Source organism: Lethenteron reissneri, chromosome 24 (assembly GCF_015708825.2).
Source record: "Lethenteron reissneri isolate LAM-NWPU_2019-01 chromosome 24, ASM1570882v1, whole genome shotgun sequence".
NCBI lineage: Eukaryota > Metazoa > Chordata > Hyperoartia > Petromyzontiformes > Petromyzontidae > Lethenteron > Lethenteron reissneri.
In genome coordinates this window covers 19,408,948-19,434,836 of record NC_083802.1, presented here as the reverse complement: position 1 = coordinate 19,434,836, position 25,889 = coordinate 19,408,948, and the positions used below count along the sequence as shown (strand labels likewise).

The 25,889-nt window shown below is 58.8% G+C and overlaps 1 protein-coding gene across 1 annotated transcript; it reads right to left on the bottom strand.

Moving 5' to 3' along the window:
* On the bottom strand, positions 1 to 25,889 carry LOC133346759 (ras and EF-hand domain-containing protein homolog). Its single transcript, XM_061558611.1, has 17 exons — positions 25,180 to 25,889; positions 21,143 to 21,295; positions 20,672 to 20,762; positions 16,993 to 17,088; positions 16,470 to 16,547; positions 15,985 to 16,100; positions 13,077 to 13,145; positions 12,183 to 12,273; positions 11,085 to 11,233; positions 10,313 to 10,508; positions 9,812 to 9,931; positions 9,441 to 9,591; positions 5,062 to 5,143; positions 4,723 to 4,837; positions 4,318 to 4,437; positions 3,561 to 3,637; positions 1 to 3,306 (listed from the first exon to the last, which is right to left on the bottom strand). The coding sequence occupies exons 1-17, from the start codon at positions 25,617 to 25,619 to the stop codon at positions 3,210 to 3,212; spliced, it is 2,241 nt and encodes a 746-aa protein (XP_061414595.1). The 5' UTR covers positions 25,620 to 25,889; the 3' UTR covers positions 1 to 3,209.

Below are 25,889 nucleotides of genomic sequence, written 5' to 3'. Positions count from 1 at the left end.
TTTATTTATTATTTAACCATCGCAGTAGCCTTCCTCAAAGATAAAACTGTGCAAGAAAATACAATTGACCTCGTTTTGACCCCGCGCGGCAATACGGAGGGGACAGGCCACCCTCCCACGCATCTCATTACGAGATCACTAATTAAGAGTTTGTTAAGATATCCTTAATTAAGAGATCGTTAACATCGTTCCTTAAAATATCATTAAGTCCTGCGCAGAGTTACTCAAACTCGAGTGGCTAGCGACTTCTCCCCCCACCCCCACCGCGGCGCGCCCTACCACACCACCACTCAACGACATCATTCATTGGCCAGCTAAGTCGCACTACGCATACTGCACGCGCCGGATGCTCGGTAAAGCACGAATCGCTGCACCGTGGGGTGAGATGGCAAGGACTGGAGTTCGATGATCACTTCATCGACTGCGAGATCCTGATTCATTTAAAGGCGAAGTGGTCACCTTCAGTAGAAGGGAGGGCCCATCTCCAGCCCCGTGGCCTGGAACAGTCTCTGTCAACTGGAGTCCGGTCAGCAGTGACATCGCAATCGGTTTTTTAAAGAACGGATTAATTTTTTGTATCCTGTTTAAGTTTAATTGGATTAATTCTATATTTTTTTCTGAATACAGCGCGTTACAAATCTTAGACTCAGTTTGATCTTCAATAGCCAAACCTAATAACCACCATCATCACCACCATCACCATCACCTGGGCCGAATTTCCGCTTCCTTGTAGTTGATGGCGGTGCTGATGGGCAGACCTGGTGGTCAATTCCAATCGTGTAATTTCTTCGCGAATTTCAACTTTGAATATAAAATGCCGCTGCTGCTGTAATTGATATTTACAATTGATCCCGCGTCTGATGGTGAGACATGGGGCGCGATTTGATCAAAACTCGGACAAAAGTTGAGAGAGAGACTCTTGCAAACACCACGCGAATCTCTGTTCCCAACACGCACACGAGCCGCTCATATTGCACAAGGCGAAGTCGGCCCAGCGGTGGTGGAAATTACACATTCGCATGACAGGGCCCAGTCTAACCAAAGTTAAACCACTGGCCGTCATGACGTTCAATAAAGTGGTATTCGTTTTTAAAAATAACAATACACCCCCCCCCCCCTCTGCCGCTAGACTATACAAAGTTCACGTGAACGCATCTGTAAACAAGTGTCATTGTTTAAAAACAAATGAGCACGACGGAAGAGCGTCTCACTTTGTTTAAAACCTCGTGCCCGTGTCCCCGCGGAGTCGTCACGGCCGGGCTACCAGCAGCAACTCCGCCGTCTCCAACGTGGGGGAGGCAAATCAAACAAATATCTACAGCCACGTGGGGTTGGCGGATCACCGAGTGACGGGGTGGTGACGGCTGTCCAATTACCAGTCGTTTCGGGGGGGCGGGGTCTTGTGCTACTGTTCATCGTATTCGTATGAAGGTAAAGGGGGCACAGCCGGCCCTGCACCTGACGCATCGCTCGCGCCACCGCTGGTGCATGGCCCCCCACTCGAGGAAGCGGTCGTGCTATGGCCCTGCTCCTCCACGCTGGCGAGACCGCCTTGGATAGCGGTGCCAGTGCCCACACTTCACCCCACCGCACCGCCGCGCAAGGGAGACGGAGCGGGCGACCTGTGGATTGCGAGTCCAGTGGGCTCACCATCGCGCCACGACGGCAGACCGCTTCATTCGCGTGCACAACAAACCGGCGAATGATCAATGGCACCACGAGGCGTCTCTCTCTATCCACAGGCTCCAGCAAACCGCGGCGTGTAAAACAAAACGCAAAGATTGTACAGTGGAACAATACCCTGAGTTAGGGATTAGGGTTAGGGCTCTGCGCAGGGAAGCGAGCCCATTGGTCGAGAGCAGACACCGGTCCCGCTGCAGGGCGAACGGCGCGCGTCGGTGCAGCTGCAGTGAGCCCCAGATGACCTCACGGGAATTCCCGTTTGACTCGTTGACTCATTGCTCATTAAAGTGCTCAAGCTGAGAGACGAGCCGCAGGGATGTGACGCTTGGTAATCATTTCACGTTCACGATTCGATTAATGAATCGATTATTGTTTTTGCCCGTGCAGCACCGCGTATGGAATCCATAGCGGTACGCAAATGGTTTTCGTGAATCACAACATTAATCGATTATAACCGATTCATACGCTACCGTTAGCATATTAATCTAATTTCGGTTATAAAGTGATTAATCGTTACATCCCTACCAGCTAACGACCCGGGATGGAGGAGGGGGATAGGGTGGGGTGGTGGGGCGTGGGGGAGGGGTGGACGGGGGACCTCTAAGATCGATTTGATCGATTTGGCGAAACTCGCAGCTCCGTGCGCTTTCACTGCGGTCCGTGCAGAGTGACGCGGTGCATTCCACAATACCCACAATGCAACACACACAACAGGCTGGGCTTCGTTTCCCACGACGCGTCTTCTCTGGATCGCCAGTGGACGACTGCGTCGAGTCGACGGCGCGTGGCTCGTGGTAGCCACAAGCAGAGCGAGAAGTATTCTCCTGGATGTGGTGTGCCGGGGCACGGGAATATCAATCCGGGTAACGGACCCGGACAGACCCAGCTCGTGGTGGTTTTGTGGTCCACGCACGCACACACACAGAGCGGTCACCGTGCCACTTAGAGAGTCCATGTACAGTACATACCAACTAGAACCCACGTGCTGAATCAAGTGCCGCTTGCATCTCGATCTAAAACGGAACACAACAATAATACCAACAACAAGAGGAAGAATTAAATGTTAAGACGGTGCCGCCCTCTCGCCCAGAACGAGCGGAGAGAAGACGGTGCACATCGCGATTGGCGGACCCAAGCCGGTTGGGTGTGTGGACATTCCACATTCTTATTTTAGGAACCGATACATTCAAAGAGCATCCACCGTTGTTCACTTATGAGGAAGTGACTCTATACTCATTTTACTGACCCCCGCGGGGTCAATGATGATGATGATGATGGGCTTGGGTGGAACCCCGCCAGGTCTCGATCGCGAGTCGAGCTGCTACGTCCAGAGTGGCACGTGGCCAGATGATGATTCAGGATGATCATACTGATGATGATACTGATGATGCTGATGTTGTTGTTGCTGGTGCTGAGTCTCCGTGGGTTGGTGAATCGCAGCCAGGCGGCTTGCTCTCCATCCCACGTGAGCTGGAGGTGAGCAGAAGCGAGCGGAGGTGAACGGAGGCGAGCGGAGGTGAGAGCGGCTAGAAATCACAGCACTTGGACTTCTCCTTGTTTCCCTGCTGCGTCAAGTCAGTCACACTCTGGTCCGGGTCTTTGCCCGCAAACCGACGCACGTCCCTGAGACACGGGGGACACGGTGGGAAGGGCGGGGGGGGGCACAGGAAGACACATTTAGGTTTGTACTCTGCGTGAGTGTGTCCTCGTGGGAGCTTGGGTGTATGTGCGTGCGTAAGTGTATTTGCGTGCATGCAAATATATACATGTGTATATTTGTGTGCACAGATGTGCTTACATTTGCATAGTGTGTGTGATGGTGATTTTCCTTCTGCTGCTGATGATAATGCTGTTGATGATGATGATGGGGAGCTCACCTGGCCAGGTGGAGCACGGCCTCCACCACGTTGTCGCCGTCCTTGGCACTCGTCTCGCAAAACAACGATCTGTACGACTGCAAAGACAAAGATCCCCCATATAGCTCACACGGGCTGTTATGGAAAATGCTGTTAAGCACCACCTACGAAGGCCGGCACGGCACACAAGTGGGTGGGTGGCCATCGCCACGTCCAGCCGCCTTCATCTCGCCAGTGCTGACGGTTACACGCCACACGAGTACTCTCATTTAATGCTGAGTCGACCTAGAGGGAGGCCCGGGATGGGTTCAACTATATGCCACTGTGATTGGTCGTGAGTGTGAAGCGAGCGCAGGTTTGTAGCGCAGCGCGTCGACCAGTTGCACTGCCGCTCCCCACACACAAAGACATGGACTATGATCCCCCGCCATGGCACACGAGGGGGTGGGTGGTCAGCACCCCGCCCGGCCGCCTTTGTCTCCCTAGTACCGATGTTTACACAACGCACCAGGTACTCATTTGCGGCTGAGTTGACTGAGAGGGGGCCCCGGACCGGTTGAGATATTCGTCACTGGTGTTGGCAGTGAGCAGGATTGAACTCTGGTCGCCGGGTTCATAGCGCAGTGCGCCAACGGCTACACTACCGCTCCCCACAGGCTACACATACACACGCACGTGACGGGGTCGTGGGGTCACGCACGTGCGTACGACGGTCCGGAATTCGTCACGGCCAGCCACTCCCCGCCCCCCTCCTCCGCCCGATCCCCTCGAGACTCACCATGGCGAGCATCTCCCCCTGGTTCGTGGAGACGTAGGTGCGGTTAGGGGCCCCGTCGTTCGGCCTCAGGTCCGTCTTGTTGCCCACGATCATGATGGGCACGCTCCTCTCCACGGCATCCTGCGTGGGCACGGTGGAGACAGACATCGTCATCATCATCGTCATCATCGTCGTCATCGTCGTCATCATAGTCATCATAGTCATCATCGTCATTATCATCGTCATAGTCATTATTGCCGTATCCATCGCTCCCATCGCCACGACCAAGCCTTGACCCCCTTTGTTGCCTTCCGCCACCCCCATTAGGTATTCTTACCCGTCCCTACACCCGTGTCCCTGCTGTACCCGTGTCCCTGCTGCACCCGTGTCCCTGCTGCACCCGTGTCCCTGCTGCACCCGCAGTACCTGCACATTGTCCACCCACTCGCGCACGTTCTTGAAGCTCTCGTGGCAGGTGACGTCGTAGAGCAGCAGCACGCCGTGCGCACGCCGGAAGTACGACTTGGCGATGCTGCGGAACCTGGCGCCCGCAACAAAGACAAAGATCCCCCATGTAGCCCACACAGCCCGGGAGGGAAGACGTGGGGTCAGGAGGAGAGTGGGGGGGGCGTCACGGAAGGGGGTCACGGGGAGAGGGGGGTCACGGGGAGGGGGGGGGGGTCACGGAGAGGGGGGTCATGGGGACAGGGGGGTCACAGAGAGGGAGGTCACGAGGAGAAGGAGAAGGGGGTCATGGGGTCGTACCGCTCCTGGCCGGCCGTGTCCCACAGCTGCAGCGTCGTCTCCTCCCCGTCCACGACCAGAGACTTCATCTGGAAGTCGACGCCTGCGACACGGCACACCACTCGCGTGAGTCACTCGCACACCACCCGCGTGAGTCACTCGCACACCACCCGCGTGAGCCACTCGCACACCACCCGCGTGAGCCACTCGCACACCACCCGCGTGAGTCACTCGCACACCTCCCACGTGAGCCACTCGCACACCTCCCGCGTGAGCCACTCGCACACCTCCCGCGTGAGTCACTCGCACACCACCCGCGTGAGTCACTCGCACACCACCCGCGTGAGCCACTCGCACACCACCCGCGTGAGCCACTCGCACACCACCCGCGTGAGTCACTCGCACACCACCCGCGTGAGTCACTCGCACACCACCCGCGTGAGCCACTCGCACACCACCCGCGTGAGCCACTCGCACACCACCCGCGTGAGCCACTCGCACACCTCCCACGTGAGCCACTCGCACACCACCCGCGTGAGCCACTCGCACACCACCCGCGTGAGCCACTCGCACACCACCCGCGTGAGTCACTCGCACACCACCCACGTGAGCCACTCGCACACCACCCGCGTGAGCCACTCGCACACCACCCGCGTGAGCCACTCGCACACCACCCGCGTGAGCCACTCGCACACCACCCGCGTGAGTCACTCGCACACCACCCGCGTGAGCCACTCGCACACCTCCCGCGTGAGCCACTCGCACACCACCCGCGTGAGTCACTCGCACACCACCCGCGTGAGTCACTCGCACACCTCCCACGTGAGCCACTCGCACACCTCCCGCGTGAGCCACTCGCACACCTCCCGCGTGAGTCACTCGCACACCACCCGCGTGAGCCACTCGCACACCACCCGCGTGAGCCACTCGCACACCACCCGCGTGAGTCACTCGCACACCACCCGCGTGAGCCACTCGCACACCACCCGCGTGAGCCACTCGCACACCACCCGCGTGAGTCACTCGCACACCTCCCACGTGAGCCACTCGCACACCTCCCGCGTGAGCCACTCGCACACCTCCCGCGTGAGTCACTCGCACACCACCCGCGTGAGTCACTCGCACACCACCCGCGTGAGCCACTCGCACACCACCCGCGTGAGCCACTCGCACACCACCCGCGTGAGTCACTCGCACACCACCCGCGTGAGTCACTCGCACACCACCCGCGTGAGCCACTCGCACACCACCCGCATGAGCCACTCGCACACCACCCGCGTGAGCCACTCGCACACCTCCCGCGTGAGCCACTCGCACACCACCCGCGTGAGCCACTCGCACACCACCCGCGTGAGCCACTCGCACACCACCCGCGTGAGTCACTCGCACACCACCCACGTGAGCCACTCGCACACCACCCGCGTGAGCCACTCGCACACCACCCGCGTGAGCCACTCGCACACCACCCGCGTGAGTCACTCGCACACCACCCGCGTGAGCCACTCGCACACCACCCGCGTGAGCCACTCGCACACCACCCACGTGAGCCACTCGCACACCACCCGCGTGAGCCACTCGCACACCTCCCACGTGAGTCACTCGCACACCACTCGCGTGAGCCACTCGCACACCACCCACGTGAGCCACTCGCACACCACCCGCGTGAGCCACTCGCACACCACCCGCGTGAGCCACTCGCACACCACCCGCGTGAGTCACTCGCACACCACCCACGTGAGCCACTCGCACACCACCCGCGTGAGCCACTCGCACACCACCCGCGTGAGCCACTCGCACACCACCCGCGTGAGCCACTCGCACACCACCCGCGTGAGTCACTCGCACACCACCCGCGTGAGCCACTCGCACACCTCCCGCGTGAGCCACTCGCACACCACCCGCGTGAGCCACTCGCACACCTCCCACGTGAGCCACTCGCACACCACTCGCGTGAGCCACTCGCACACCACCCGCGTGAGTCACTCGCACACCACTCGCGTGAGCCACTCGCACACCACCCGCGTGAGTCACTCGCACACCACCCGCGTGAGTCACTCGCACACCACCCGCGTGAGCCACTCGCACACCTCCCGCGTGAGCCACTCGCACACCACCCGCGTGAGCCACTCGCACACCTCCCGCGTGAGCCACTCGCACACCACTCGCGTGAGCCACTCGCACACCACCCGCGTGAGTCACTCGCACACCACTCGCGTGAGCCACTCGCACACCACCCGCGTGAGCCACTCGCACACCACCCGCGTGAGTCACTCGCACACCACCCGCGTGAGCCACTCGCACACCACCCGCGTGAGCCACTCGCACACCACCCGCGTGAGCCACTCGCACACCACCCGCGTGAGCCACTCGCACACCACCCGCGTGAGTCACTCGCACACCACCCGCGTGAGCCACTCGCACACCACCCGCGTGAGCCACTCGCACACCACCCGCGTGAGTCACTCGCACACCACCCGCGTGAGCTACTCGCACACCACCCGCGTGAGCCACTCGCACACCACCCGCGTGAGCCACTCGCACACCACCCGCGTGAGCCACTCGCACACCACCCGCGTGAGCCACTCGCACACCACCCGCGTGAGCCACTCGCCACCTCCCGCGTGAGCCACTCGCACACCACCCGCGTGAGCCACTCGCACACCTCCCACGTGAGCCACTCGCACACCACTCGCATGAGCCACTCGCACACCACCCGCGTGAGTCACTCGCCACACCACTCGCGTGAGCCACTCGCACACCACTCGCGTGAGCCACTCGCACACCACCCCGCGTGAGTCACTCGCACACCACCCGCGTGAGCCACTCGCACACCACTCGCGTGAGCCACTCGCACACCACCCGCGTGAGCCACTCGCACACCACTCGCGTGAGCCACTCGCACACCTCCCACGTGAGCCACTCGCACACCACCCGCGTGAGTCACTCGCACACCACCTGCGTGAGCCACTCGCACACCACCCGCGTGAGCCACTCGCACACCACCCGCGTGAGCCACTCGCACACCTCCCACGTGAGCCACTCGCACACCACGCTGTGAGCCACTCGCACACCACCCGCGTGAGCCACTCGCACACCACCCGCGTGAGCCACTCGCACACCACCCGCGTGAGCCACTCGCACACCACCCACGTGAGCCACTCGCACACCTCCCACGTGAGCCACTCGCACACCACCCGCGTGAGCCACTCGCACACCACTCGCGTGAGCCACTCGCACACCACCCGCGTGAGTCACTCGCACACCACCCGCGTGAGCCACTCGCACACCTCCCACGTGAGCCACTTGCACACCACCCGCGTGAGCCACTCGCACACCACCCGCGTGAGCCACTCGCACACCACCCGCGTGAGCCACTCGCACACCTCCCGCGTGAGCCACTCGCACACCTCCCGCGTGAGCCACTCGCACACCTCCCGCGTGAGCCACTCGCACACCTCCCACGTGAGCCACTCGCACACCTCCCGCGTGAGCCACTCGCACACCTCCCGCGTGAGCCACTCGCACACCTCCCGCGTGAGCCACTCGCACACCTCCCGCGTGAGCCACTCGCACACCTCCCGCGTGAGCCACTCGCACACCACCCGCGTGAGCCACTCGCACACCACCCGCGTGAGCCACTCGCACACCACCCGCGTGAGCCACTCGCACACCACCCGCGTGAGCCACTCGCACACCACCCGCGTGAGCCACTCGCACACCACCCGCTTGAGCCACTCGCACACCACCCGCGTGAGCCACTCGCACACCACCCGCGTGAGCCACTCGCACACCTCCCGCGTGAGTCACTCGCACACCACCCGCGTGAGCCACTCGCACACCTCCCGCGTGAGCCACTCGCACACCACCCGCGTGAGCCACTCGCACACCACCCGCGTGAGCCACTCGCACACCACCCGCGTGAGCCACTCGCACACCACCCGCGTGAGCCACTCGCCCGGCACCTCCCCTCCCCCCAGGTGTGGCACAGCAGCACGGCAGGTGCTACCTGCTCCCCAGGTGTCCCCTCGCCCACCCCCAAAGATGTCACCTTACCACTCTCAAGGTGTCACACGCACCCCCCACGCCCCCCCCCCCCACTCCCCCACCACTACCCCACGCCCCCACCACCACCAGGGTGTCACAAACGCCTCTCCGCAGGTGCTGTGAATGAGGGTCATTGCCCAAAACGTCGCCTATTATTTATTTTCCCAGTGTTGTTATTGACGAACGCGCTGAGTCGGTGTTGTTGTCTGCCACCACGGCAGCAGCACGGGAGCTCCTCCTCATCGACGATCACCGTCCTGTGGGCACCTCTGCGTTCCTCTGTACACACTTCGGGGGGTCTCCCCCCCTCCCCTCACACCCCCCCTCCCGCCACCACTCCCCACCCATCGCCGCACCGAGCGTGGAGCAGGTGTTGCCGTCAAATTCGTTCTTGCAGAGCCGCATGAGGAAGCTCGACTTCCCCACGGAGGCGTCTCCGGCCAGCACGATCTTGTAGACGCGGCCCACGCGGCCCGACCCACCGCTGCCGCTCAGCGCGTCCTTGTCCTGCGCGCACGACACAGACGCGCACGCACGTGTCTGTGTGAACGTGCGTCTCCCTCTGCGCTTCTCTGTCAGCAGCAGCACTGCTAGATGTATGCACGAATGTACGTTCAACGTTCTTTCGCGCCGTACGTAGCAGGATAACGTGTTCCCCACGGAGAGGTCGGGGTAGCCCCCCCGTGCCGGGACTCATGCCGGGCCCCGTGCCGGCCCCGTGCCGTACCTTGCCGAAGGCGCGGATGGTGCGGCGCGAGGAGGCGTTGGAGGGGGTGCGGCTGAGCGGGCGTGCGTCACGCACGCCTCGCAGCATGCGCTCAGACTCCTCGTCCTCCATGTCCGGTATCTGGGGCGCCGTCGGGGGCGGGGGAGCGGTGATCGGGGGGTAGGGGGGGGGTCGCATCGGTGCGGAGTCACGGGACGTCCGCTCGGTGCATCCCCCACTGAGCAACGGACCTAGCGGCCGAGTTCGATTCCCGGCTGTGGCGAACGTGAGTAGCGGGCGATCATCTTCACCAACCCACACTGACTGGCGTCGTGGACCCCAATGACCGACACGGAATGAATCCATCACCTATCAAAACTACTGTAACAGTAGCCGCAAAACCACGCCCAGGATCGACCCCTGACCTCCAGACTCTCCGGCAGTCCAGCGCTCTCCCCATCAGTTCCCCTGGCCCCCCAGGCACCCCCACTACCGCAGTGCCCCCCCCCCCCTTCTACTCACGTCCACGGCTGACGCTTCAGAGCTCACGGACTCGCGGAAGCCGTTGCGGTGCAGGGCGGCCGCCTGGCCCCTCGGCCTGCGGGCCGCCCCCCATGGGGCCTCGCCTGTCCTCCGCATGGTGGAGAGGCCGCTGTCAACACAGCTGGGACTGCCCTCCTCCTCCAGCGCCGAGTCGGAGAGAGACGACGCCGAGAAGCTGCCGGGAGGGGCGGGGACGGCGTGGAGTTAGGCCGGTGGCATAGGTTGGCATGGGCCTTGACGCAATGCATCCCACGGGCCCTGATGCAATGCATCACATGGGCCTCCCCCCTCCACCCCCCTCACTCCCCCTTTACAGTCCGGCACCTGGTGCAGTGGCACCACCTGCACACTCATATCTGCGCCACCGGGTGCGGTGGTGGGAGACAGCGAGTACATGGTGTTGATGCGAAGGTTAGGGATAGGGCTAGAGTTATAGTGTGTGTGAAAGCCAAGGCGAGGGTTCGAGTCGAGACTTGGGTTGGGGTCGAGGTTAGTGTTGGGTTAATCTCAGTGATCACGCCAGTGGAAGGGCTAAGATTAGAGCTATGAATATTGGCACAGTCTACGTTCATGTTGGCCTGTCTCTATGTGCTGTGAATGTCACCCGCTATTAACGTGTTCTCTTTAAAGCCACAGTGTGCCGGGTGCGTTTGGCTCGAGCTTTGCTCGGGGCAGCTCTCAGCGCGGGGACGAGCCGGCCGGGCGACCGCTGGACTGGCTGGGTGTGCCGAGGTCACCGTCGCTCACTCACTCGTCCTCGTCGCCGCTGTAGTGAGAAGGGGAGTGCTGCTGGGGGTGCCTCCTCGGCACCGGGAGTCGAACCGGGGTCCCCGGGACTTTCCGAGTCACCTGCGGCGAACTGTGGCGCGGGCCAGGCACCGGCGATGGGCTCTGAGATCTCTGGTGACAACATCGTCATCATTGTCAACATCATCATCGTCGCCGTCATCACTGTGCTCACTGACATCGACATCATCATCATGTATAGAATCATCATCAACCTCATCATTATTGTGGACACCATCATTAACATCATCATCACAATACTCCATCATTATCATCATGCTTAAATTGCAGACATAACGAATTCGTAATTAATTTGTTCCACCATTCCAATTCGCGACGCGTGCGTTAATTCCAGAAAGCCCCCCACTGCCACGTTTGCTCAGAAACCGAGCCGGACACTCGCGGAGTCGAGAGAGAAAACGCGGACCGGACGAGGGCCGGACCACGGCCCCACATGGGGAGGGGAGCCCTGGCGGCACCGAGGGACCCACCACGACCCACCACGACCCACCACGACCCACCACGACCCACCACGACCCACCACGACCCACCACGACCCACCACGACCCACCACACAGCCGACCCGAGCCGCCTTCACGCGTTGACGTTCACCCAGCCGCGTGCAATACGACGTATTTAGTTAACGGCACGTTCGCAGTCCCGCTTGAGTAATTGGCGAGTAATATTGTTCTATCTGGGCACGTTTGAGTAACGATCAAATCCGTGAATGACGGGACAATCGCGTCGTCGTGACAGAAAAACGGCACGGGCCGCAAAAAATGTCCTAGATACAAACACGCGCCAAATAGAACCTCCGCCCTCCGTGTGTCATGGAAGAGAACCACCAGCATTTCCTGAAGAAGAATTGCATTGTGGTCCCCTTGTCTAAGACTTGAGTGACAGAGACTGACAGCAGCGAGCCGTTCCACGCTCGTCTCTCGCCGCATCACCGACCGCTACGTACGCTTGCGACTTGTTCGACTGACACGCGTGTTAACCGACACGCATGTTAGCGCATTAGTCGATGGACAAGTGGCGTTGATGTCACCGGCACGTCACTCACGGGACTTCCGTTGGCGCGAGCTTGGCTCATCGAGTTCTCCAGCACCGCCCGCAGACCGTCGTTGCTGTCGTTCATCTTGCGGTGCGCTGACCTGTGCACAAAGCCAAAGGTAAAGGTCACCCGAGTAGTCTGCGCAGGATGTTGGGGCAAGTGCTGTTCGCGAGCACCTATTAAAGTCTGGCAAGGTGGAAGAGGGTGGGGGGAAAAGGGGGTTGGTGGTCCAATGCCAATGTTTACACATTGCACCAGGTGCTTATTTAAGGCCGAGTCGTCCTAGGGGAAGGCCAAGGAATGGTTCAGATATCACTAAATGTTGTGTAATATTCCCGAAGGACCCTGATGCTCGTTCTCTGCAAGTTGTTGTCTTTGTTGTCATTGTCGTTGGTGCTGCTGCTGTGCCTAATGCAGCACCACGGACCTTGCGTGTACAATCGTCAGGGGCAACCGGCTGCACCGGACCATCGTCATCATCATCCGTGTGACAAATCAAATAAACTTGAACTCTCGCCACTCATGTTGGGCCGTGGTGAGGGATCAAACCCAGGTTGCTGAGATCAAAGGGCTGTACGCGAATCATTGCGCCACCTTTCCCACGCCCTGAGCACACACACGCACGCACACGTTTGAACGTTAACGTGTGAACAATACAGTGTTGCAACGTACTCAAGGCTGTTCACACTCGAAGGAACTCCTTCCATCTGTCCATTTGCGAGTGCGTCTGTCAGTCACCCAAGTCACGTGGGTAATGTGTTTATCTTCTAGTGTCAAGGCCAAATTCGGACCGAAAGGAAGCAGAGGTCTACGGTATCGATCATGAGCTATGTACGACCTATTACCTTTCACCTCGGGAGAACTGTGTGTGTTGCGTCAGGGTGGGTGTGTGTAGCGTCATACCTGAGCATATCGATCTGCCGCGTCAGCTCCTGCCTCTCCTCCTCGTGCTGCCGGATCAGAGCCTGCTCCCTACAGGCACACAGGGACATGGAGACACGGGGACATGGAGACACGGGGGCATGGAGACACGGGGGCATGGAGACACGGGGGCATGGTGACACGGGGGCATGGAGACACGGAGACACGGGGACATGGAGACACGGGGGCATGGAGACACGGGGACATGGAGACACAGGGACATGGAGACACGGGGGCATGGTGACACGGGGGCATGGAGACACGGAGACACGGGGACATGGAGACACGGGGGCATGGAGACACGGGGACATGGAGACACGGGGGCATGGAGACACGGGGGCATGGAGACACGGGGGCATGGAGACACGGGGGCATGGAGACACGGGGGCATGGAGACACGGGGGCATGGAGACACGGAGACACGGGGGCATGGAGACACGGGGGCATGGAGACACGGAGACACGGGGGCATGGAGACACGGGGGCACGGAGACACGGGGGCACGGAGACACGGGGGGCATTGAACACGGGGGCATGGAGACACGGGGGCATGGAGACAAAGCGACATTCATTAACCATCCATGGTAGGGGAGATGTTTTTGTTCACTCATACAGTAATAGTTACACTACACTGATTAATCAGCTGCACAGTTAACGATGACGGTGGACGTGGATTGTCTGTACCACTGGTGTCATTGTTTAAGTTACTCTGAACACAACCTCAACTCGACACTAGAACAAAGATGCCCTGTGTAACCTTCACATGGGGCAAGTGCAGTTAGCGAGCACTTATGAAGGCCGGCATGGCACACGAGGGGGTGGGTGGCCACAACGACGCCCGGCCGCCTTTGTCTCCCTAGTGGCGATGTTTACACACCGCACCAGGTACTCATTTGAGGCCGAGTCGGCCTCGGGGAGGCCCGGGACTGGTTCAGATCATCGTCGCTGGTGTTGGCCGTGATCAGAAATCGAACTTGGGTCACCGGGGTTCGTAGTGAAGCATAGCAGTAACCGTTACACTACCGCTCCCCACCACACTACGGACACATGTACACATGCACGCGCGCACTCACACTCACACACTCGCACACAATATCAAAGATCCCCCAGGTAGCATGCATACGCTGTTTCGGCAAGTGCTTTTAGCGCGCACCTAGGCAAGTCGGCACTGCACGAGGGGGTTTGGGGGAGTGGATGGCTAGCAACATGCACGTACAATCGTTTACAAAGACAAAGACAAAGATCCCCCGTATAGCCTTAACAAACTGTAGGGGCAAGTGCTTTCAGCGAGCACCGAGGCAAGTCGGCACTGCACGAGGGGGTGGGGGAGGATGGGGTGGCTAGCACCATGCACGTACAATCGTTTACAGGCACACACGCACACACATGCCAGCGCACACGCACGCAGCCTTGCGTGGTGACGCGTCAGCGTGTAGGGTTGCCGAGCTGCTCACGTGGAGCCCGGCCCTCGCTCTCCCCCACCCCTCCCCATCACAATGAGGCCTCTGTCGGTCACAGGTTATATAAATAAATAAAGCGCGCCCGTTCGTGACAGCGGCCGCTGGCAGAGGAGGCGGCAGCAGCGAGCGCCCGAGGCGCTCTACGAGAGCACAGAGGGGCGCATTGCTGCTCAGTCTCCGTCGTGTCTCTGTGCTGTAGCCTCGCGTCTCAGTGTCCCCCCCGTGTGTCCCCTGTCCCACCCCCCGTGTGTCCCCGCGTGTGTCCCCCCGCGTGTCCCCTGTTACCCCCCCTTACCCCCCCCCCCCCACGTGTGTCTCCGCGTGTGTCGGTCAAGGGGGACACTTTAGGGGGAATTAAAATCACAGGAGACAGAAATCCCCTGAGTATTCAGAATATCCACTCAAACAATACACTCTGAGTTGTCAGACAGCTGTCCAACAATCCACTCGCTCGCTCGCTCGCACACAAACACACGCAGCAGTTTGGTGTTATCAGACAATGCGCTTGGATATTTCTTGACGACCCGAATGCTCGGGGGTATGACGCAACACTCAGTCCCCGTCTGAACTTTTGCGAGAGTTTGAGTGACTTTTAATCCGTCCCATCGAACGGCGCAAACCGTTCCAGGCCATTCTCCTGACACTCGCGAGAGATACAACGCTTAACGTGCATACACTGCAGCTGATTTTTGAGTTTAGTGATGATGACTCCTCTTTGGGGAATTGAGAGATTAATGGGGTTCCTGTTTTTCATGACTTAGTACAGCCACTGACAGCAAAGCCTCCTTCTTTACATTTTATTTGAATAACAAACATGGCCTGAGAAATGCTCTTCTCTTCTTGTGCACAATGGCAGCAGAAATACATTCAGAGCTCATTGTCGGAGTCTGCTGCTCGCCACGACGCGACGGCTTCGGCGGAGAGAGAGAGACAGCGCGTCGTTTCTTTTGTTCCACCTTCATTATCGAATGCTTTGAGAACGATGTACGCTGAACTTGAACCTCTTTCCCACCGTACGTAGCCAACCATGCTAATCGGAGGTGCGGGGGACGGACAACGAGCTAAGCACAAAAAGTAGTTCCAAAGAAAAATGGTTTCTATTCTAGACGATGATGATTTCAAAGAGCATAGCTCCAGTGGCTTCTTAATGTTGGAAGGAAGAGCGTTCCAGACGGCCGCAGAAGTGCTACTGAAAGAGCGCGATGCAGTGACCATTTTTGTTAGATGGTCAGCCAAAAGGTTAGCCATGGATGGTCATCTGTGGATGGTTTGATGGTTAGCCAAAGGCCATCACAAGGGACATTCGTGTTGAGATGCTGTCGCGTTCGGATGCCGCGTTGACTCTCCCAGACATCGCGTCATTGCAATCAGCAATGGCAGCCCACTCCGTTTGACCCCCTGACCCCAGACGATCGACTTGGGGGACCTCACCTCTCCAGGTTGAGCCGCTGGGAGGTGGACTCGGTCTTCACGGTGTCCAGCTCGCTCTGCAGCACCGTCAGGTTCGTCTGCGCCTCCAAGAGGTTCCTCTTCATCTGCTGGTTCTCCTGCAGGTGGCAAAGTAGGACGAGAAGGATGAGGATTTGAGTCATTGTAGAGCAATGGTCAGGAAGGTAACCAAGGCATTCATCATCCCTGCAGAGTGGGTAACGCGAGTGCTGCTTTGTCAAGGGCCATGGGGAGGGTGATTACGAGACTCAGAGTTAGGGGAAGGATTAACGTTGAGTCAAGGAAAGGAATAGGATTAGGCTAAGGTTTATGAAAAGGGTAAAAGTTCAGGTCAAGGTAAGAGTCAGCGATAAGGCCAACACGAGGGTTGGGCCAGAGTAGAAGTTACGGTTGGAGCCGCGGTGAGTGTCAGGGTCGTGGCGAGTGTCCAGGGTAGAGTTGTGGTGATCGGATCAGAGTGCGCCCACCATCGTCATCTCGTTGATCTTCATCTTCAGCTCGATGATCTCATCGTGTTTGTTCACCGCCTTCTTATCCGACTGGAGCTGAACGAGACCGACACAAACACGCGTGAGTGTGTGCATGCGTATACACGTACACACACACACACGCATGCTCACAGACACGCCAAGACAAATGTGCACACGCGTACACACACAGACCCACACGAACACGCAGATGCACACGGACACACAAAGACAAAGATCCCCCATATAGCCTTAACAGACTGTAAGGGTAAGTGCTGTTAGCGAGCACACACACGCATGCTCACAGACACGCCAAGAGAAATGTGCACACGTGCACACACACACACGGACACACAACACACGCACTGTTACACAGACACCCACGCACTCACATACACACGCACTCACAAACGCACACACACACACTCCCACACACACCACCCACACAGACACACACTCCCACAGACACACACACTCCCACACGTACACACACACACTCCCACACGTACACACACACACGCACCTCGTTGACCCTCTCGAGTGCCGCCTGCAGCTCCGTCACCTCGCCGTCGTGCCTCCTCCGCATCTCGGCGATCAGCGCCTCCGTCCTCGCCTTCTCCTGCACCGGGTGCACAGAGGCGCCGTTAGGGGGGCACTACCTGAAGATAGCCTGAACATCACCTGAACATCACCTGAAGACCACCTGAAGACCACCTGAACATGAGCGGCTTCTCACTTGCACATTACACGAACAGTGCCTGAACGTATCAGGAACCACTCCCGAACTTTACCTGAATCATACACGAACCATACCTGATCCACACCTGAATGTTCCAAGAAGCACTGAACGATACTTAAAACCACACTGGCATGCCACCGAAGTTGCACACAACCACGCCCCAAGCCAAGCACGAACGATGCGTGAATTGCAGAAGAACCACACCTCAATAACACTTCAACCACATATCGTGCCCGATCCGCATGTGTTCACGTGCATTGGCATCTGTGTGTGTGCGTGTCTGTGTGCGTGGAGAGGTGGCATAGTGGATAGTGCACTACCCTATGAAGCCGCCGACCTGAGTTCGATTCTCGGCTACTGCTGACGTTATTGGCGAGTGGGATATAAACCAGGCCCTGGCATCCCTTAGATCAGCTCAGCTTTAAAATGAGTGCCGGGTGTGGTGAGAGAAACATCAGCCCTGGGAAGACAAAGGTGGACGACTGTGGTTCTGGCCACACCACCACTTGTGTGCTCTCGACCAGCACTTGCCCCAACTACCTGTCGAGAGGCTATCCAGGGGATCTTTGTCTTTGCGTGTAAATGTGTACGCGAGTGTATGTGTTAAAAGGCTACACGGACATTTTCGTGTCCGTGTGCGTGGCCTCAAAGTGCGCCTGCCCTGGCACGAGAGCTGCGTAGGCGACTTCGCCGAGTCGCCTACGCAGGCCGCACCGGGGGTCGTCGTCTGCGTCTTCGCAGTGAAAGTAACGGAGCGCATGAGTGGGAGTGCGGATGAGTGGGAGTGCGGATGAGTGGGAGTGCGGTTGAGTGGGAGTGCGGATGAGTGGGAGTGCGGATGAGTGGGAGTGCGGATGAGTGGGAGTGCGGATGAGTGGGAGTGCGGATGAGTGGGAGTGCGGTTGAGTGGGAGTGCGGATGAGTGGGAGTGCGGATGAGTGGGAGTGCGGTTGAGTGGGAGTGCGGATGAGTGGGAGTGCGGTTGAGTGGGAGTGCGGTTGAGTGGGAGTGCGGTTGAGTGGGAGTGCGGTTGAGTGGGAGTGCGGTTGAGTGGGAGTGCGGTTGAGTGGAAGTGCGCATGAGTGGAAGTGCGCATGAGTGGGAGTGCGGATGAGTGGGAGTGCGGTTGAGTGGGAGTGCGGTTGAGTGGGAGTGCGGTTGAGTGGGAGTGCGGTTGAGTGGGAGTGCGGTTGAGTGGGAGTGTGGTTGAGTGGGAGTGCGGATGAGTGGGAGTGCGGTTGAGTGGGAGTGCGGATGAGTGGGAGTGCGGTTGAGTGGGAGTGCGGTTGAGTGGGAGTGCGGTTGAGTGGGAGTGCGGTTGAGTGGGAGTGCAGATGAGTGGGAGTGCGGATGAGTGGGAGTGCGGTTGAGTGGGAGTGCAGATGAGTGGGAGTGCGGATGAGTGGGAGTGCGGTTGAGTGGGAGTGCGGTTGAGTGGGAGTGCGGTTGAGTGGGAGTGCGGTTGAGTGGGAGTGCGGTTGAGTGGGAGTGCGGCATGAGTGGAAGTGCGCATGAGTGGAGTGGGAGTGCGGTTGAGTGGGAGTGCGGTTGAGTGGGAGTGCGGTTGAGTGGGAGTGCGGTTGAGTGGGAGTGCGGTTGAGTGGGAGTGCGGTTGAGTGGGAGTGCGGATGAGTGGGAGTGCGGTTGAGTGGGAGTGCGGATGAGTGGGAGTGCGGTTGAGTGGGAGTGCGGTTGAGTGGGAGTGCGGTTGAGTGGGAGTGCGGATTGAGTGGGAGTGCGGATGAGTGGGAGTGCGGATGAGTGGGAGTGCGGATTGAGTGGGAGTGCGGATGAGTGGGAGTGCGGTTGAGTGGGAGTGCGGATGAGTGGGAGTGCGGATGAGTGGGAGTGCGGTTGAGTGGGAGTGCGGATGAGTGGGAGTGCGGATTGAGTGGGAGTGCGGTTGAGTGGGAGTGCAGGATTGAGTGGGAGTGCGGATTGAGTGGGAGTGCGCATGAGTGGGAGTGCGGATGAGTGGGAGTGCGGTTGAGTGGGAGTGCGGTGAGTGGGAGTGCGGTTGAGTGGGAGTGCGGTTGAGTGGGAGTGCGGTTGAGTGGGAGTGCGGTTGAGTGGGATGCGGATGAGTGGGAGTGCGGTTGAGTGGGAGTGCGGATGAGTGGGAGTGCGGTTGAGTGGGAGTGCGGATGAGTGGGAGTGCGGTTGAGTGGGAGTGCGGTTGAGTGGGAGTGCGGTTGAGTGGGAGTGCGGTTGAGTGGGAGTGCGGTTGAGTGGGAGTGCGGTTGAGTGGGAGTGCGGTTGAGTGGGAGTGCGGTTGAGTGGGAGTGCGGTTGAGTGGAAGTGCGCATGAGTGGGAGTGCGGTTGAGTGGGAGTGCGGTTGAGTGGGAGTGCGGATGAGTGGGAGTGCGGTTGAGTGGGAGTGCAGATGAGTGGGAGTGCGGTTGAGTGGGAGTGCAGATGAGTGGGAGTGCGGATGAGTGGAAGTGCGGATGAGTGGAAGTGCGGATGAGTGGAAGTGCGGATGAGTGGGAGTGCGGATGAGTGGGAGTGCGGTTGAGTGGGAGTGCGGTTGAGTGGGAGTGCGCATGAGTGGGAGTGCGGTTGAGTGGGAGTGCGGTTGAGTGGGAGTGCGGTTGAGTGGGAGTGCGGTTGAGTGGGAGTGCGCATGAGTGGGAGTGCGGTTGAGTGGGAGTGCGCATGAGTGGGAGTGCGGTTGAGTGGGAGTGCGCATGAGTGGGAGTGCGGATGAGTGGGAGTGCGGATGAGTGGGAGTGCGGATGAGTGGGAGTGCGCATGAGTGGGAGTGCGGATGAGTGGGAGTGCGGTTGCGCATGAGTGGGAGTGCGCATGAGTGGGAGTGCGGTTGAGTGGGAGTGCGGTTGAGTGGGAGTGCGCATGAGTGGGAGTGCGGATGAGTGGAAGTGCGCATGAGTGGGAGTGCGGATGAGTGGGAGTGCGGTTGAGTGGGAGTGCGCATGAGTGGGAGTGCGGATGAGTGGGAGTGCGCATGAGTGGGAGTGCGGATGAGTGGGAGTGCGCATGAGTGGGAGTGCGGATGAGTGGGAGTGCGGTTGAGTGGGAGTGCGGATGAGTGGGAGTGCGGTTGAGTGGGAGTGCGGATGAGTGGGAGTGCGGATGAGTGGGAGTGCGGATGAGTGGGAGTGCGCATGAGTGGGAGTGCGCATGAGTGGGAGTGCGCATGAGTGGGAGTGCGGTTGAGTGGGAGTGCGGTTGAGTGGGAGTGCGCATGAGTGGGAGTGCGGATGAGTGGAAGTGCGCATGAGTGGGAGTGCGGATGAGTGGGAGTGCGGTTGAGTGGGAGTGCGCATGAGTGGGAGTGCGGATGAGTGGGAGTGCGCATGAGTGGGAGTGCGGATGAGTGGGAGTGCGCATGAGTGGGAGTGCGGATGAGTGGGAGTGCGGTTGAGTGGGAGTGCGGATGAGTGGGAGTGCGGTTGAGTGGGAGTGCGGATGAGTGGGAGTGCGCATGGTTGAGCGTCTCACCTCGTTGCGGACACGTGCCTCCGTGGTGGCCACACGCTCCTCCATCTCGGCCTCCATCTCGTTCTGGTGGAATGCGCTCTGCTCCTGGATCCTGCGCGCGGGAATCGAACCGGTCACTCCGAGCTCGGAGGCCTGAAGTCCGCCCCATCATCCAGGTCCTCCGGGAAAACGCCGACCGCTTGCCCCCCCCCCCCCCCCCCGCGATGACCAGTGAGGTTGCGGTCAGGATCCGAGAGGTCACTGCTGCTTCCCTATGCCAAACGCTGCTGCAGGTGCTTATCGGTCGACGATACCCGACCTTTTCAGGGAGAGGGAATGTGGGTGGGAGCAGGGAGTAGAGGAGAGACAGAGGGAGCAGAGAGGGTGGGGGGGGGGGGGAGAGGGAAGACATGAGGATAAGGGCAGGAGGAGAAGAGAAGAGGGCAGCAGGAACGAGAGGGGAGCAGGGAGGATGTGGGGGGAGCGGCTCACCGCTTGAGCTGGTAGCTCACATCCTCGTTGTCGGTGACGCGGCGCTTGATGTCGCTGAGGAAGTTGGAGAGGACGCCCTCGTACAGCAGCTGCAGGTTCTCATCCCCCACCTGGGAGAGCTGCGAGTGCAGCTCCGAGGCGTGGACCCACGAGCTGTGGAGAGGATCAAGGTCAAGAGGTCATCGTGGCCACGGCCGCCAATGCCACCACCGTTAACACACACAACCACGCACACCACCACCCCGTCATGGGAATGTGTAATTTCCACGTGCTTCTTTGCGAAGGCTCACAACCGTGAGTTTGAATGTGAATGGTTGACCTCGCGCAGGATGTACATTTCATCGGTCACAGATGCGTCGCACGAGGAAGCGGAGCAGGCTGGTTGGCACAGGGCATGACCAACGTGTTGAGCGTGAAGTGGCTCAGTTAAATTCATCACCCGTATTCCCCACGCTGCCGATACAGACGCGCAACACGTACACATATACAGACACGTCTAACTCTCACACACACGTAAAACCACAGACACACACACAGCTCTCTCTCACACACACGTAAACCCACAGACACACACAGAGTGCTCTCGCACACGAGGCAATAGATCAACAGGCGCACACGTCTGTATATTATTGGGTCGTAAATTTTAAGGATTTACGACGCAGTAAGAATTCCTCACGGCGCTCTTGGGGGGATAGATGGGTCTGCCGTGACGTCACTAAGAGTCACAATGGGACATTGTGAATGAGGGGTTCAGAGTGATTAGGGGACAGGGTCAGAGTTATGGCTTCGTGCTAGGGTTAGAGTTAGCCTGAAGGAACAGGTTTAGGAGCTAATAGGCTTTGGGCCAGGTTTACACTTATAATTATGGTTAGGTTTAAAGTTAGGCTTGGGTCTCGGGTTAGGCTCCGTGCTAGGGTTAAAGTTATGCTTAGGAGTCATTTAGTGAGGCTCGGGTCAGTTGTTGTTTGTTTGCCATTCCTGTCCTTTGCACTCAAGTTGTGCTTTTGTTTATTGTTTGTTATCGTGACGTCCTGACCTGTCCCGGCCAGACATCCGTGCAAAGGAGCTGTATAATAGCTCATCGGATCCCTCCAGTCTAAACACATATTCTGATTCTGTTAGGGTTAGCGTTAGGGCTAAGGTTAGTCATGCGGCTAGGGTTAGGCTTAGAACTAGTGTCAAAAGTTGGGGCAGGGCTAGAGTTAGGCTTCCGCCAGGGTTCGACTCAGATTCACGCCAGGGTTAGACTCAGACTCACGCCAGGGTTAGAGTCAGACTCACGCCAGGGTTAGACTCAGACTCACGCCAGGGTTAGACTCAGACTCACGCCGGGGTTAGACTCAGACTCACGCCAGGGTTAGACTCAGACTCACGCCAGGGTTAGAGTCAGGCTCACACCAGGGTTAGACTCAGACTCACGCCAGGGTTAGACTCAGACTCACGCCAGGGTTAGACTCAGACTCACGCCAGGTTAGACTCAGACTAACGCCAGGGTTAGAGTCAGACTCACGCCAGGGTTAGACTCAGACTCACGCCAGGGTTAGACTCAGACTCACGCCAGGGTTAGACTCGGACTCACGCCAGGGTTAGACTCGGACTCACGCCGGGGTTAGACTCAGACTTACGCCAGGGTTAGACTCGGACTCACGCCGGGGTTAGACTCAGACTCACGCTAGGGTTAGACTCGGACTCACGCCAGGGTTAGACTCGGACTCACGCCGGGGTTAGACTCAGACTTACGCCAGGGTTAGACTCGGACTCACGCCGGGGTTAGACTCAGACTCACGCCAGGGTTAGACTCAGACTTACGCCAGGGTTAGACTCGGACTCACGCCAGGGTTAGAGTCAGACTCACGCCAGGGTTAGACTCAGACTCACGCCAGGGTTAGAGTCAGACTCACGCCAGGTTAGACTCAGACTCACGCCAGGGTTAGAGTCAGACTCACGCCAGGGTTAGACTCAGACTCACGCCAGGGTTAGAGTCAGACTCACGCCAGGTTAGACTCAGACTCACGCCAGGGTTAAAGTTGGGCTGCTGTTAGGGCTCGAGGTTGGGGTGCGGCTCGGTTTGGAGCTTGAGAGTCACCGCGCGGAATTTGGCGGTGGAGTCGTGAATCACGGAGCGCGCGGGGGGGGGGGGTCAGTGGAGTGTGGGGTTCGTGACGTCACCCATCGATTACGAGTTCCCGGAGCCCCCACGGCTCCCGGGGAACGTGGCGACTGCGATGGCGATGCTCACGAGGCCCGTTCGTTTACAATTCACCACGATAACAACCACAAACAACACAACAAACTACGCCATTGTCTGCTCTAAACGTGGACCAGTGGAGGAAATTCCAAGTTCCCATGGCAGTGACAATGATGAGCAGACGTCAACTTTATATATGAATCTCTACACGTAAAAAAAATCCAACCCCAGATTGTAACTGTCAATACTAGCATTCGTGAGTCTAGGGGATTTACCTTAAGTTAAAATACTTATTTACATATAGAATTACTTATTATAGCTAAACCAAATTTATTTGGCGAGGCTGATGCTGCTGCTTGCGTTGGCAGTGGTGCACAAGACAAATCTACAAAGCAAAAAAAACTCAACTCGCTCCGTGTCAACAACAGCACTCCTGTGACCTCTCAAGGCGAAAACAAGGAAGGAACGGCCCACTTCGTCACGGAGACAGCAGCTCTCTCTGGCCTCTCTCTACGTGCTGTAAATCAGAACGTTCACCTGGACTGGGGGAATCCGATGAGCTATAAAGCGCCTATCGTATAATTTTCACTCGAAAGCCACCGCCGGTGTTATTCGCTAATGTGCCAAGGTGTTTTAATTCCCGATGCCCTAAATCAAGCCACCTGCTGGGACTTTAAAGACCCGCGACGTCACGACTAGCGAGCCGAGACCATTCCGTGTCCGGGACCATGATGCTCCATATCCCGGCGGGTGTAACTGGTGGTCGTAGTCTTCCTGCTCATCTGGCTGTGATTGGTAACGGCGTGCGGCTTGGCTGTGACTGGCAGCGTGCGGCTTGCGGTGGCTGTGGTTTGTGCGAGGCCACCGCTGTCTGAAGGAAGAGGGGGCTGCGTGTAAAGATGATGACGATGATGTGCTTGCTGCTGCTGCCACTGATAATTGATAGCACGCATGCTGCTGATTATGATGGCGATGATGCTCCCTGCTATTGATCCCCGCAGCTACTGATCATGATATCATTATTGCCCTTGTTGATGACTGGATTGCGCTACTGCTGATGACGATGTTCTATCGTTGCTGCTGATGATGATGATGAGGCCAATGCTTCTTATAACGCTCATGCTGCTGCTTCTACTGCTACTGACGCCGTAGACTATGGCAATTGACTTCCTGCTGATAAGGGAATACAACCCACGTGGTTAATGTATAACCACCATCGGCATTCTCATCGAGACCATCGAGCCCATAAACTGCCTCTCCCCCTGCCATCGCGGATTCCAGCTTCGCGGGGGGGGGGGGGGAGTACGTGGAGGTGGGCGGGGCTTTCAAAAAATAATTATTTCATCAGCATTGCTTTCCTACAAGTACAACTCTTTAACCGGTTTCGACATTCAGTGCCTCATCGGCAGAGCCAGGTTTGCTTTCCAAGCAACGCTGGCGAGCTGCCAGGTGACAATCGAGGCAAGGATCCCCGCCTCTCTGGGTCCGAGTTCGACGCAAAAAGTGGGCAACACTCGGCGGAGAGAGAGGAAAGACGCGAGCTGTCGCCTGCTGTTCATCACTCACTGACCCCTCTCGGTCAGCCACCATCCCCATACCCCCCACCACGACCCCACAACCAGACTCGGGGCTGTATTATTGCAGCTGATGAAGCCCATTGAGATTAGCAGCTCTCTTACAAGGACGACCACATCCCTATAGCGTCACATGACCCCACCATCCAATGACACAATAAACACAATGACCCCACGACCCAACAACACAATGAACCAACAACACAATGACACCACAACCCAAGAACACAATGACCCCACGACCCAACAACACAATGACCCCACGAGCCACTCACTTGGGCAGGTAGCGGACATTCTCCCCGCACTGATCCTCGAAATCCCGCCACGACCGCTTGCGACGCAGCGGCGACTTGACGGGAGACGAGGCGGCGACCGGCGGCAGGGACGCGAGTCGCCCCGCGGGGGACGAGGCGAAGGGGGACGTGGAGGAAGTCGTGGAGAAGTTGGAGTAGGACACGGACGATAGCCGCCGGAGCGACGCCGCGCGGCCGGTCTCGTCCGAGCCCTCGGACACGTTCCTGAAGCCGTCCTCGAAGTCGCCGTAGCTGATGGCGCCGTCGCGGTCGCTGTCGAGAGACTGGAAGAGCGCGGGCACCTCGTGCGACTCGACGCCGAGGTCCCGGCACAGGCGCTTGAAGTCCTCGTACTCGAGGCGGCCCGTGCCGCGCACGTCGCACTTCCGGAAGAGGGTCGCCAGGTCTACCTGGTCGCCCATCGCCGGCGGAGCTCCCGAGGTTCCGGGCGGTGAGGTGGGTCCTGGGGTGAGCTCCTGAGATTCCGAGCTGACGAGATCGGGGAGAACTTTGAGTTCCGCCTTGGGATTATTCCGCGCTGCCGGCTAGCAATGCCTTCTCATCCACATCCACCTCCTCTCACCTCGTCGTCTCCCTTCTTCCTCCTCCTCCTCAAGATGCGTCCATAGCTGTGCGCACGGATGTTGATACCGGCGGTGATGTGAGTGGGATGATGACGATGATGTTGTTAA